Consider the following 14,076-nt stretch of genomic DNA (forward strand, 5'->3'; position numbering starts at 1 on the left):
AAGTTATGGCACATTTTATATTTAGTTTTATTATTTAATAAGTTAAACCCAGCAAATAAACAGAAATTGTGCACTAAATTAGCAGATGCCATATTTCAGTGTGCTCTCTGAAAAGGTGGGTTTGACCGGGGGTGTTCTAGATTTTGCATATGACTGTATATACACTGTATGACTATATGCATAAATAATCTAAAACTATTTGTCTTGACATTCAAGTCTGTTTTTTTAACCATAAAAACATTATACCATTTAAAAAAAAAACAAAAAAGGTAAAAAAAAAAATTCTTCTTTAGTTCTTAGAAAATTCTTTGAGTTTAGAAGAATATAGTTAGAAGAACGCAGTTGGTTCCTGTCTTGTTGATTGTCTCGAGCCACTGTAAATTCCATCAGCAGCTCCTCTGACGTACTGATTCATATTATATAGTTTTTTATTTATATTATATGGTGGCCCTCTGAGAGAACCACAGGGTTATGAAGAGACGCTGTAGTTCTACTCACCCACCACTCCTGGTCCTCCTCTCCAGTCACCACGATGACCTCACCCTCAACGAACGTGAGCTCATCGTCATTATCCGCCTGGCAGTCGTAGATGGTCTTCACCCGTCGCATTTTACTCTTTCCCTGGACACAGGGAAACAAATCTGGATCAGTGATGGCCATTTAATCATTTTTGCTATTTAAAGCTGCACTATGTAAGATTTTATTGTTAAAACTGAAAGATGAGTCATTACTGAGTGGGAGGCACCGGATCGGGACGTCGCACGTCTATAAGTATTAACAACGTATACGCCTCAATAAGAAGGTCCAGCTCACGGTTTAGGCTTCAAATGACTTCAAAATCAACATTAAACTGATGAAGATGTGATAATATTATGCCAGTGCTGGACAGTAACTGAGTAACTGAGTAAATGTAATGAGTTTCTGTACTTTAGTATTTTTGGTGTATCTGTACTGAAGTTTCTCCGTTCTGGGCGTCTTTTTCCTTTCACTCCACTACATTTCAGAGTCTAATATCCGACTTTTTCCTCCTACATTTTGAGAAATCTGTCGTTCCTTTTGGTTTCTGTGTGTATAAAAACGTAACATGTCAAAACGAAAGAAGCGCAAAGCCAGAGCACCAATCAGGGCCCAGCGGTCACTTTGTTTAGAGCTGGTTTTGACCTGTTGGTCATACCGACCCAGTGCAGCACGCGGTTCAACGTCAGCGCAGCAGCGTAAAACTTTGGGAGAGTCTGTTCAACATAAATGATGAACTAACCTAACTTTGTGTAAATAGAGCTCAATATAGAAATATGTCCACATATGCAGTCGAGACTGACGCGGCTTTTTTCTGAATTTCTACAAACACCATTTCATTTTATAGTAAATGAGTTTGGGCTGGTTTATGTTTATGAACAGACGCCTACAGATCAACATAGTAAAGGAGCTCATCTGTGATCCTGAGTTTAAAGCCAGTTTTTATTCAACTTAAACTTGGAACTAAGTTGTAAATAAATCTGAAACTGAAACTTTGCTTGTGTGTAAAAAGTGATTTCAGAGCCACTCGGTTCTCCCTGATGGAAACTGTTTACCTTCAGTGTTTTGTGCTTCTGATCATTTTAATAGACGTCAGCGTCACTAATTAATGACGTTCTATTAAAAGACTGGTTTACCAAGAGAGACGCTGGAGGACTTTCACCTGAAATGAGTTCATGAAGCCAGTCTGGTTATAAAAATGATAACAGGACATCAGAGCCAGAATTCCTCTTTTAGTACTTTTACTTTATACTTAAGTACATTTGAAGGAAATACTTTAGTACTTTTACTCAAGTGGAGGTCTAAAGGGAAGAACTTCTACTTTTACTGGAGGGATATTTTACCTTGGGGGTCTCGACTTTAACTCAAGTACATGGTTTGCGCACTTCGTCCTCCGCTGGATAATTCACTCACATACTCAGAAGACGCTCCTTCACCAAGTTCATAAACTTTAAAGTGACGTCAAAATGAGTTCTGTGAACTGCTGTTCAAACACGGAGGACAAACTGCAGACACTAAACTAGACCAGGCTGAACAGAATTCAAAGAAAGGAGTAAAAAATAAAAGGTGAGTTTTAAATGTAGAAGCTGATTAAACACAGAAAGCGAAAGTTTCTCTCGTTTAACTGTCGTCATGAAAAAGAACGGCTGAAAAGAGGAGCTTAAGTATCCTATACTGGACACGAGCACCTGATCTGAGTGAAGCTCCTCTCTTTTTATCCCCAAATTATCCCTGAAGTAAAGTCGCTTTTGTATATCTGTGGTTTGATTTTTCTCGTTGGAAAGCGCCACGTTTATTTGTTTATCTTGCTATTTTGATGACGCTGCTGAAAAGCGTTTGTTTCCGCTGGCAAAATCATGATAAAAATTTACTCGGATCGGCGTCAAAGTAACAAAATGTTCCTCCACATGTTGCATGCAATTACACATTTCCACCAGAGAGGTCTCCAAATCCTCAAACCTAACAGAGCGTAGTTTTAAACAAAGCCGGTTTATGAGGAGCCTGACCACTTCCTATTTCCCCTGTTATATCAAAAGCATGACTGAAAAACACCAGAGGGTGCCCGCGAGCGAGTCTTCAATCAATAGGGGTAAATGGAGCTAAATGATTAAAACCGAATGCTCCGTTGTAACCCGTTCATTCTGGACTTACTCAAGAGCGCCCTCTAGTGTTTGAGAAACCCTGAAGACATTACAGTGTGTTAATTCTCTCTACAGGTTCTCTGGCTTTAAATACTAACTATACTGTAATCATACTCATCCCTACTCTAGACCTCCTGGGAGAGAGAGTTTTTTTTACTATTTTTTTTACTAGGCTATTTGTACGCTTTAAAAGAGAACTCACTGTGCTGATCTTCCTGGGCAGCGGTACTGGCGTTTCCGGGGCACCTGATGGACTCCCATTGGTGTCGGTGGGCTGAGGTGACAGTTCTGCTTGCTGATTGGATGTCGGCGTGTCCGGGGATTCGGATTTGGGGGCCACCTCTCCAGGAGGGGGCTTTTGAACAGGTTCAGGGACAACAAGTTTGGGAGCAGAGAGGTCAGCCAGCTGAGGTTTGGGTGGAAGGTCTTTCAGCTGCGGTTTGGGGGGCAAATCACCAAGCTGGGGTTTGGGGGGCAGGTCAGAGAGCTGTGGTTTGGGGGGCAGTTCTCCAGGTTTAGGGGGTAATTCTGAGGGCTGGGGTTTGGGGGGTAGGTCCCCTGGCTGAGGTTTCTCAGGTAAAGGAACTTTCTGTGGAGTGTCAGATCCTTGCGTAGATTTCTGGAACAGCACTGGAGGCTCTGGAGGCTGGCTGGATTTGTCCACAGACGGGTGGTGGATGGTGTCAATCTTACGCAGAGCAACTGAGGACAAAAAGAGGTGGCTTTGGTTTTGTCATAGTTGACATTGTCTGGAATAATAAATGTGGTGTACTATATTTTACTATATGCGTATGTGAAGGTGTTGTACAGAGGCATCCTTCATATCGCCGTTGTCAGAAGAAAACATCTCCAAAATGGAAACTTTACAGGAGAAAGAAAATATCTACTATATTTTTAATGTAAGTCAATGGAACCAGGCGTTTTCCGAGTCATTGTGGGTCATTTCTTTTGGACCATTCATCATGAAATTTACAAACAACGTAAAGGGCAGCAGTCCTTTTCAAATTATGTCAAAAACTGTAAAGTGGAGATACAATATTTCTTCCGACAACAGCGATATACAAATACATACTCTGTATGTATGTTAGTGCACAAGTAAATTACCCTTCTGAGGTAGTTTGGGAAGGACCCTTGGGCCAAGCGTAGATTTAGTGGTACTGGACGTAGTGCTGAGGAGCAGAACAGTCACAAAAGATTATTCAATGAATGCAAAGGGATTCAACTAAGGCACATTTGCAAAATAAGCTATAGACAACAATATTAAGGGGTGAGTGATTGGAATATTCAGCAGTATGTTGAATTCTTAATCAGAAACAAAGGGGTGTTTCTTTAGCCTCTTCATGAAGACAACAGAACTCTGCTTGTTTACTCAGACTTCACAGCATTGCAAAAAACAGCTGTGCAACACACCGGCCCCCCGGCCCCTGATGACAGCTGCGAGAGCCGGCAGGAAGGCAGGGCCCAAACCCAAAGTGCAGACAAAACCCCGCAAAGACAGCGGGGAGAGGATGAGATCCATGATGGAATGACGGCATCGCACAAGTCCCTAGCCCTACCTCATGGGCACTGCCTCCAGTCCCATGGCAGGGCCACCTTTTGTTCCTCATACTTGATCCTGGTGGCCGAGCTGTGGCGTGATGACGGGGAGGTAGAGCAACGAGCTGTCTTTCCCTCTCAGCTCTGGAGCTCAGGATGGCGAATCAGCACCAGCTGGCTCACATTAAGGGCTCTGCTCCCTCATCACTTCCTTCGAAAGCTGCTTAGACCCACGAAGGCAGAACAGCATCGCTGTCCCCGCCACTACTGTTGCACCAAGTACTGCCGCTCCTGTTCTTTTAAAGTTCTTTAAAGATGGAGCCAGAAACTTCAACTTTAGTTGATTATTCTTTCATTTATTAGAGCTGGAGATGCTTCACAGCCGGCTATTGATGAGATTCCTCACTGACACACAATGAACCTCGGGATATGCTGGCTGACGAAGGACGCACCCGTTGGATCTTTTGTTGCCATGGAAAAGAAGGAAACATTTCTTGGCCGCATTTGAAGGAGCCTTCGAAACGGGACGGTCTAGTCGCATCACTGTGACACAATCAGCCTTCAAAGGCAGCCTCTGAAGGAAGCAGCCCCTGAAATGGGACCACCAGGGGTTTCTGTGAGCTTACAAGTGGGTATCCTTTCCACGACTGCATCCCTAACACAGCGGCTCTTACTTTGCATGTGCAAACGACGACCTGTCAGAGAAAGTAACTTAGACGTGCTAAACCTCAAAAACAAAGCAAACAGAACTTTGACCTCTCCGAGTTCAAATGCAAAACTACTGCTCCCACGGTCCGGCTGCACCGCACAGCTTAACAGGTCAGCTCTTATTGTGGCTTCACAGGCAAAGTCCATCACATTCCCCGGATAAAGAAACTCCAGCAGACAGAGCTGAAGCATGAACCTGACGCCCAGTCTAGAGGATCCGAGGAACAGTCCTCTATTTCACTTGAAAGAGTGGTTTCATTGTAGACTTACTTTACTGACGTCAGTTATTTGACTAGGTTGCAGCAGATCATTTACATATATTATACATATCCATTTACCTTTGTTGTTGCAGTATGCCTTCGAACCGGTTTGCTATTGGAGACATCTTGTTAATGGGAGGGGGGGTGGAGTCACTTCCTGAAAATATGTCAGTGAAAAGTACACAATCAATACATTGATATGAAGGTGCTTCCTACCAAACTGCACTCTCCAGCACTCACGGCACTCAATAAAATATGCAACAAAACACAGAGCTGCAGTAACTAGAGAACCTGGGCAATGCACAATGATGGACATAGAGGCACAGTCCCGTTTTCCCAATTTAACAATATGCAGTCATATGCAAAGGTTTGAACAGCCCTGGTCAGATGACGTGTTTGTTGAAGTGAATACACAACAATCAGGCATAACACTATGACCACCTACGGCTATTTTATCAGCTCCACTTACTGTATAGCTGCACTCTGTAGTTCTACAGTTACAGACTGTAGTCCATCTGTTTCTCTGATACTCTGTTACCCTGTTCTTCAGTGGTCAGGACCCCCATGGACCCTCACAGAGCAGGTACTGTTTGGGTGGTGGGTCATTCTCAGCACTGCAGTAACACTGACGTCTTGGTGGTGTGTTAGTGTGTGTTGTGCTGGACTGAGTGGATCAGACACAGCAGTGCTGCTGGAGTTTTTAAACACCTCAGTGTCGCTGCTGGACTGAGAATAGTCCACCAACGAAAAATATCCTGCCAACAGTGTCCTGTGACCACTGATGAAGGACTAGAGGATGACCAACACAAACTGTGCAGCAGCAGATGAGCTGTCGTCTCTGACTTTACATCTACAAGGTGGACCGACGAGGTAGGAGTGTCTAATAGAGTGGACAGTGAGTGGACACAGTGTTTAAAAGCTCCAGCAGCACTGCTGTGTCTGATCCACTCAGACCAGCACAACACACACTACACATGATCGGTATAAATTAACACATCCTCTGCAGGGAGCACAAAATGCAGCACTTTTCGGCACAACTTCTATTTACTTGAGTTTAAGATACTGGAAAAAATAAAACATAAAATAATGGGCGAGAATTCTTTCACAGGCCAGGAGCGTTTCTATCTTGTTTTCCACTCCGAAATCAACAAATCATGTCACTGGACCAGGGCTCCCAAACGTCTGCATGCAACTGTATTCTCACACACGCAAATCTCCAATCACTCAACTGAGGCTTACTGCATGTGGAAAACAGGACGTGTATGTCAGACTCCAGAACCACAACTGGCCATGCCCAGCCTGTGTAGCTACCCAGACTCCTCAGCATCATGCAAAGCACTGGAGTTGATGTCAAACAGGGGTCAATGGGTAAGGACAGGGGCTGTTAGTCTGAGCCTTTCATTTACACGGTTGTGCTTTCGTCCTGGTTGGCTTTGCCTAGAACTTACTCAGTCGTCAGCCCTTCATATGGAGCAATAAGTAAGCCTTTCTGTAGAACACGATGCTTTAAGGAAGTTTGTTTAAAGAAAATCTGCAATTTTTCCTTAAAGCCAAATAGTCGAGACCACTTAGTGTCAACAAGTAATGCAAACCTGGATCCCATTAGTTTCCACCACCTGTTAGCTAGAACAGCCTCTTAGAACCAGCACACATCCACAAACAAACTGACTTCCAGACGGGTCTTAGTTAACGGGTCAGATTTTGGGCAAAGGGGAAAACTACACATGGTTCTTCAAGGGTTCTTTAGTACAGACAATGCTTCTATACAGACACTCAAAGAACTCTTTGCATGATTAAAGGATTCTTTGCATTGTGAAAGGGTTCTTCAGATTGATGGAGAACTTTTTATGTGGTTCTATACAGAACCTTTTTGAAAATGGTTCTTTCTATATAGCACCAAAAAGGGTTCTTCTATTGTTACAGGCTACATCATATCAACAAAAGAGCTCTTTTTGGAACCATCTACAGCAAATTCCCAATCAATCTGAAGAACCCTTTAATCATGCAAAGGGTTGTTTGAGTGTTCATGGTTCCATGTAGAGCCATTTTCTTTACTAAAGAACCCTTGAAGCACCACCTTTTTTTAAAGAGTGTATGATGGTTCTCTAAAAACCTTTGCATAATTAAAGGGTTCTTTGCATCATGAAGGGGTTGATGGCGAATGTGCTTTACAAGGTTCTACACAGAACCTTCCTGAAAGGTAATCACACAAGGGTTCTTTGCATGTTCATGGCTCTATATAGAACCACTTTCTCTACTGAAGAGCGTGGTTAAATTTGATTTGTCGTGGTTAGGACCAGCTAGGGAAGTGCTCAGGTTCTAGAGTACTTGGTAAACGTCTCTGACAGCAGGACGGCACATCGCCCCCCCGAGGAGAACGTACAGGGCCAGTCAAAAGTTTGGACACACCTTCTCATTCTATGTTTTTTCTTTATTTTGATTATTACATTGTAAATTAATATTGAAGACAACACACACCTGATGGTCTCAAACACATTAAGATGAGAAGCATTTCCATAAATTAACTCTTGACAAGGCACACCTGTTCATTTAAACCCATCCAGGTGACCTCGGGAACCTGACTGAGAGAACGCCGAGAGTGTGCAATGCGGTCATCAAAGAATCTAAAGTATAAAACATTTTCCGGTTTGTTTAACACTTTTTAGTTCCACTCTGTGTTCCTTCGTAGTTTTGACGTCTTCGATATTAACCTACAACTGTAGAAAATGATAAAAATAAAGAAAAAATGTTGAATGAGAAGATGTGTTCAAACTTTTGACTGGTACTGTACTCTGCGTAGAAGATGATTCCAGACCAGCATCAGCCTCCTTGGTACCGCTGCACCAGTTTGCTGTAGGATTACCTCCTTCTCTCTTCTGAAGGGAAGACCTCCGTCGCTCGTCTGACACGAAAACCTAACGACTTGGCAATTTTTGGACAATAAAATATGACTTTGAATATATTTTCCTCCTTAATCCATGCTATAATATAATAGGCCTTTAAACGTTCCTTTGTCTTTGTTTATTATACTGACTGTTTTATTTCCGTCCTTGTAGTTCGCTGAACACCCGGTCTAAAACTCTTACAGATGCTCGGATAACAAAATCAGAATTCATCCCAAAGACCAGGCAGAGTCGTGTTTGTGGCTGTTCGTGTGACTGAAAGGCCACTTATTGCTCCTTTACAGACAAACTGTGTACCCGGCGCGTGGCCTGAAGCGCTGTTGCCATATAAGCCTGTTTAGAACAAACAACACAAAAAGACATCAAAGTATGGACCATCAACACACGGACAACATCAAAACAACGTCAAGAACCGACAACGGCTTATGAACATGGGTATGAACAAGAACAAAAGGACCTGGGACCCATTCCTCATACCTGGGTTGTATAAGACAAGCTTAGGTCTGCAAGGTCCTCAGTTAAGGAGAAACCCTGAGCAACACTAAAAGCTGATCTCAAACGCTGCACTTGTAAAAAAGTGCTTCAAAGGTTCTTTTGTAAAGAAAATGGTTCTAAATAGAACCATGAACACTCAAACAACCCTTTGCATGATTTAAGGGTTTTCTTGCATCATGAGCCTTAGGCTAAACGCTGGTTTTTGGAAATCAGCTCAAATTCACTCAGCTGATTTTGCCAGGTAGGAGGAATGAGGTCCTTCTGATCAGACCTGGTGGCGCACCTTTACAGTGAGGGGTATGGGAGAGCGGGGTGGGGGGGTCAGACAGCGTTCGTTTGTGTCCAGGGGGAGGGGGCGGGGGCCTCTTCTTGGACAGGGTGGAGTTGCTGTTAATGGGGATCTGGGAGCCAGGGAAGAGAGGGGAGGATGACGAGGGAGGGGCTAGAGGGAACGCAAACATAAACACAAACAAGAAAACAAAAACAACATCATCATGCAATGAGGCCATGGGACGGGGCAAAGGAGACAAATAATATTGGTTCAATTAACGGAAAAAGGAAAAAGAGGGAGGAGAAGGCAGGGAAGGAGATGGAAGAATAAAAGGAAAAACTATGGAATTTGAGTTCAACACTGAGCTAAAGTCTATAGTGCAGATACTATTGATGGGCTTTTTACAGAATATCGCTGCGGTCGGGACAAAACCTCTCGTCTTTTACATTGTGTGTAAATTTCATGAACAACAGACCAAAAGAAACGACCTGAAAACCAAAATAACTTGGTAAAAAGTCTGGTTCCATTGACTTCCATTAAAAATAAAAAGGTCTCTCCCATCTCCTGTAAAGTCACCGTTTTGGAGATACGAGGTTTTGTTCTGACTACAGCGATACACTAGCTGAATATCTGCATCCTCAAAAAATAACATTTGTATCTCCTAATGTGAAGATTTTTGACATCGTTATGAAAATTCAGAATGTTTAACCCCTTGTTTGTTACATTACAGCTGGCATAAGAGGTGATCTGAACTTTTGAGCTTTAAGCAAAAGTGAAAGTAAAGATAAAAGAGAAAAGTAAAGTTTAAAGGGGAACTGCAGAAAGTGGTGGTGATAGGAACCAGAGGTCACAATATCTACACAAATATAGCCATTTTATTTCCTATCCGAAACGAACACACACATCAATCTACACACTTCTTCAAAGTTATGTAGACAAAGGTAAAATAGTTTTAAAATCTGAAAAATACGGGTTTTTTTGGGCACTATTTTGCCTAACAGCACCCTGTTTGTACCTCATTGCTACAGATGTGACTTTAAAATATACATTTTAGGCCAAAACCTTATCACGAAACTGTCTCTCGGGCATCGGGCAGCATATTTGGCAGCATGTCATGCTTTTGCTGCATAAACTCAAAATATCGAATGAACCAATCAGCTGTTTTTCCCTGTTTCATACTCTAATATTTTATACGGATGCTGTTTGTGGTCCAGAGCAGGATGGGTTCCCCTTTTCAGTCTTGGTTCTTCTCAAGGTTTCTTCCTCCTGCTATTGGGGAGTTTTTCCTTGCCACTGTTGCCACTGGCGACGCTCATGGGGGCTCGGACCCGGATTTTTGTGTAAAGCTGCTTTGTGACAACACCTGCTGTAAACAGCGCAATATAAACAAACTTTGACTTGACTTGCAAAGGCAATAAACTCTTCAGACGTTTGGTTCCCATCACCACCACAGTGAACGTTCTGAAGCACTTCACATCAAACCACCCTGAACTACTTTGTTTACATCTTAACCGCTTGATTATGCAGCGAGTTTGAAAAATAGATGGAAAGTCTGAATCAGAGAACATTGCAAATGTGTCTTTTTCGCTTGAACTATTCATATATGACACACAGCTGTGCTGACACGCTGGCTTTTTTTGTTCAATGTTGGACACACAGTCAGCTACTTGTGTCCTGCCACTGACTGTAGTTCTAATTAAATGCTCAGTCAAAAATCTAATTAATATGAAAGCCATTTCAATCTTTAAATCCCAAAATCCAGTCTTATTCCAATATTTCAGTAAATAAACAAACGCTATGAGTTGTTTTCAAATAACCACATCCATCCATGGCAGATGGTCTCTAGGTCACACTGTGTCAATTAAAGCAATTTCTGAATGAAAGTCCACCTATTTTTCAATATATCTGAGTAATTCAGTGTTTGAGACGTAAACAAAGTCATCCAGCATGGATTGGTGTGAAGAGGTTCACTGTAGAGAAACTGATTTCTTTATAGTGGTGGTGATGGGAACCAGGAGTCATGATGTATATAAATGTATATGCAAATAGTGCCATTTAATTTACCATCCAAAACCACCAGTGAACCTACACGAGTCTTCTGAGTTTATATGGAACGGTGATGTAGGAACGGGAAAATAGTCACGTACCCTTCAACCACGTATGGATTAAACCAAAATAAAACACGTCAGGCAGTGAATTCATAACCAATCCACGTAAGGGGGCTTTTAGAGGTGGACGTCTGGTTCCTATCACCACCACTGTGAACAGCTCTGATCTGGAACGTTTCTCTAGAACGGAGCGTTTCACACCAACACATTCCAACCGTTTAATTATGTAGAATTTTTGAAAAATCAGTGGAGTTTCCCTTATAGTTCTGAACAGGGTCTAGGAGGGAGGGTTAGAGGAGGGAAAGTTTAATGAATAAAGCTGAAGCTGTGCTGAATCCCAAGCTAAGGGAAGCGAGGGTTATCCTGTCAGAGGGAAAGGGGCAGAAGCCGCCGAAGGGGAAAGCTTTCGGTTTAGTGCTGGACGATAGAATAAGTGAAGTCGGGGAGAGCTGAGGCAGGAGGCAGGAGTAACAGCATAGCTCAGAAATTCAGACAAGGCAATGCATTACCAGTGGAGAAACGTCACCACTACACAACATCATTGCCACAATGTAAATGGTAAACAATGTCAGAATGACCGCGAGAACACCAGAGGACGAAGACAGCAAAGGCAGAACAGCACCAGGGGTTCTCAACCTTTTCACCTCAAGGTCCACCTATTTATCACTAGGAGGCATAAAGGCCCACCGAAAAAACAACAAAAAGCATTTTGCTTAAATTTTTGGGGGGAAATTTGGGAAAATTTCAGGAATTTTTGGGTGCTATGACATGCCGAGTGTTTGTTTCATACCCAAAATCAGACATAATGGTGGTAAAATTATGCGAAATTGCGGCTGATTGAAAAGTGGACGACTGAAACTTTGAGCCAGTGTGTTTTGCTTCTGGACACGAGCGTTAAAAACAGATGAAGGACCGTTGTTGCATGACCCGTTTCCCCTTCTCACTACAGGCCCGGGGACCACCACAGGGTGCTTCGCAGCCCACTCGTGGTCCACGGCCTGGTGGTTGAGAAACCCTGGTTCAGCCAACTGGGAGACCACTCTTGCTCTACAGCAGCCAATGAAAAGCTCAGGCTGAGGTCAGATGAGTGAAGGTTCAGGCAAAGCTGGCTGTGGTGAAACATCACTGCTCATTTCAGTTTAACACATAAAGCAGTTCAATTGCAACGGACACCAAGCAAGGCATGTGCTTTCAGGTGCTTATTAGCGTCCAGTCAAGCAGCAAACAGTGACAACGCCCGGTCGGTACGACTGCTACAGGCTGCGCTCCAGCTATTCCGCTAATCATGATGCAGTGTTAGTGGGTTAAGCTCCAATAATGTCACTGAAGGATCAGAATTAGGTCATAACTGGATTACAAAAGAGGAGGAGGAGGAGGAGGAAGAGGAGGAGGAGGAGGAGGAGAACAGGCAAATAAAAAGGCAGATAGTCACTGATGTATGGTCGAGTGCTAGCCAGAGTAGCATAGTGCGAATGAGAACCAAGGAATGCCAGAGGAGGAGCTGCAGGAAAGAAAGAGAAAGAAAGAGAAAGAAAGAGAAAGAAAGAGAAAGAGAGAGAGAGAGAAATGGAATTTACATAGACGGTGTCATTTACAGGGAAACGCAACGTGAAATCAAGAAGTCAGGAATGATAAATAATAAGAACAAATCAATAACAATATTAAGCAATAACAAAATCAATAATACCAACCAATAAAAAACCTTATTAAAGTAAGATACCAGATGAAAAGCTAGAAATGACCGCAGTAAGGTAAGGAAGAGAAAAGCTTTGCTTGGTTAATCAGTCGTTTTCTTTTGAAATGCTGGTTTTGATGATAATGAGAAACTAAATCCTACATTTCGCCCAGTTTATGCTGCACAGCGTTAGAAACCACATGAGCCTGACAGAGTTAAAAACATCAGGTTCAAGCTAAATTTTCACCCCACTCAGGAAATAAAACCTAACATCACTTTTCATGTTTGCCATCATTTTACTGCGTCTCCAAAACTCTTCAATCTGAAAGATCTGAGGTGATAAAAAGGCCAGGCTGTGACATTAGCTGAGGTGACAGACCGCTAACATTTCTCGGTTTATCTAAAAGACTGACCGCTTGGATTTGAGTAACTTTCAAGCCTCGTGAGCCACTGTGGTTTCCGAGGTCTCGACATGGCTTTAACTGAATAGCGATGTACAGGCAACGTGCTGAGTGGTGTGCCGCGTAACTGCTCAGCGCTCAGAGTCGTTAAAAAAAAACAACAACGGGTGTGAATTTTCGTCCAGGACTGTGGTAATTGATTAATTCCTAAAACAGGGGACTGGTTTTTCAGTCCCACTCCCGCAAGATTTCATCCCACCCACTCCTGCAGAAAACTGAAGTCATTAGTCCCGCTCCCGCCTGCCCAGTCCCGTCAAGGTGAACTGACAGCCGATATCTGACACGGTCAATTCACGAAGACATTCTTCTCTGCTGAAATAGCAGGGCAGTCATGATCATCAGGCTCACTGGGACTAACTTCACCAAACACCATTTATTCCCAGTAAACACAGCAGGAATTAAACCACAGAGCACATATTTTTGGTGTTTTGCCGGTATCTGCACCTGTGGCCGTCCGACTGAAGGCACAGTATGTTTGTTTATCCTCGGCAGCATTCTGACTTGTGATCAGGCAAAAGTTTCAAGTCTGGTAGACTGACCGGTTAATCTCTCTGCAGCACAGCATGTTATACTAGTTTTCCAGCATAAATTAAATAAAATACATTTTAAAAATAGCATTTTAAGTTTTTATATGGTTTTCTGCTTCATTTTCATGGCTTATTCTAGTGCATCTTGCTCTGTGAAGGGCATGATGCACGGAAAAAATCGGCGCTCTGGGACGAACTGCGGCACGTCATGTGAGAAAGTGCTGACCACTTAAGATAAGCGCTGAAATGAAAGCAGTATGAGTGAATCAGGTCTAAGCTACGAGAATCTGCATGTCGTCATGCGCGAATTGTTGCTTTGCAGCTCTTTAGAATTAATTAAACTGTTTTACTGTTACTGTTTTGTGTTGTTTGTATATGTGACTGTGATTGTTCTACATTATTTAGGCTGTTCGTTCATTTTCAGGATCTCTCGTCATGCATGTTCCATCCCGCTCACGCCCACAGTGGGCTGGAT

At 42.9% G+C, this 14,076-nt stretch overlaps 1 protein-coding gene across 8 annotated transcripts in view; it reads right to left on the reverse strand.

The window, feature by feature from the left end:
* asap1b (ArfGAP with SH3 domain, ankyrin repeat and PH domain 1b) overlaps nt 1–14,076 on the reverse strand; it is a 146,494-nt gene that overhangs the window by 4,513 nt on the left and 127,905 nt on the right. For 3 of the 8 annotated variants that reach the window (XM_017709225.2, XM_017709223.2, XM_017709221.2), the window contains 6 exons: nt 12,371–12,439; nt 8,843–9,001; nt 5,240–5,318; nt 3,762–3,826; nt 2,860–3,359; nt 499–621 (listed from right to left, as the gene is read on the reverse strand). In XM_017709225.2, the coding sequence (XP_017564714.1) occupies nt 499–621; nt 2,860–3,359; nt 3,762–3,826; nt 5,240–5,318; nt 8,843–9,001; nt 12,371–12,439 (995 nt within the window). The remainder of the gene's footprint in view (nt 1–498; nt 622–2,859; nt 3,360–3,761; nt 3,827–5,239; nt 5,319–8,842; nt 9,002–12,370; nt 12,440–14,076) is intronic. The other 5 variants (XM_017709227.2, XM_017709226.2, XM_037533821.1 and 2 more) reach the window with 3 other exon arrangements.

Source organism: Pygocentrus nattereri, chromosome 24, assembly GCF_015220715.1.
Source record: "Pygocentrus nattereri isolate fPygNat1 chromosome 24, fPygNat1.pri, whole genome shotgun sequence".
NCBI lineage: Eukaryota > Metazoa > Chordata > Actinopteri > Characiformes > Serrasalmidae > Pygocentrus > Pygocentrus nattereri.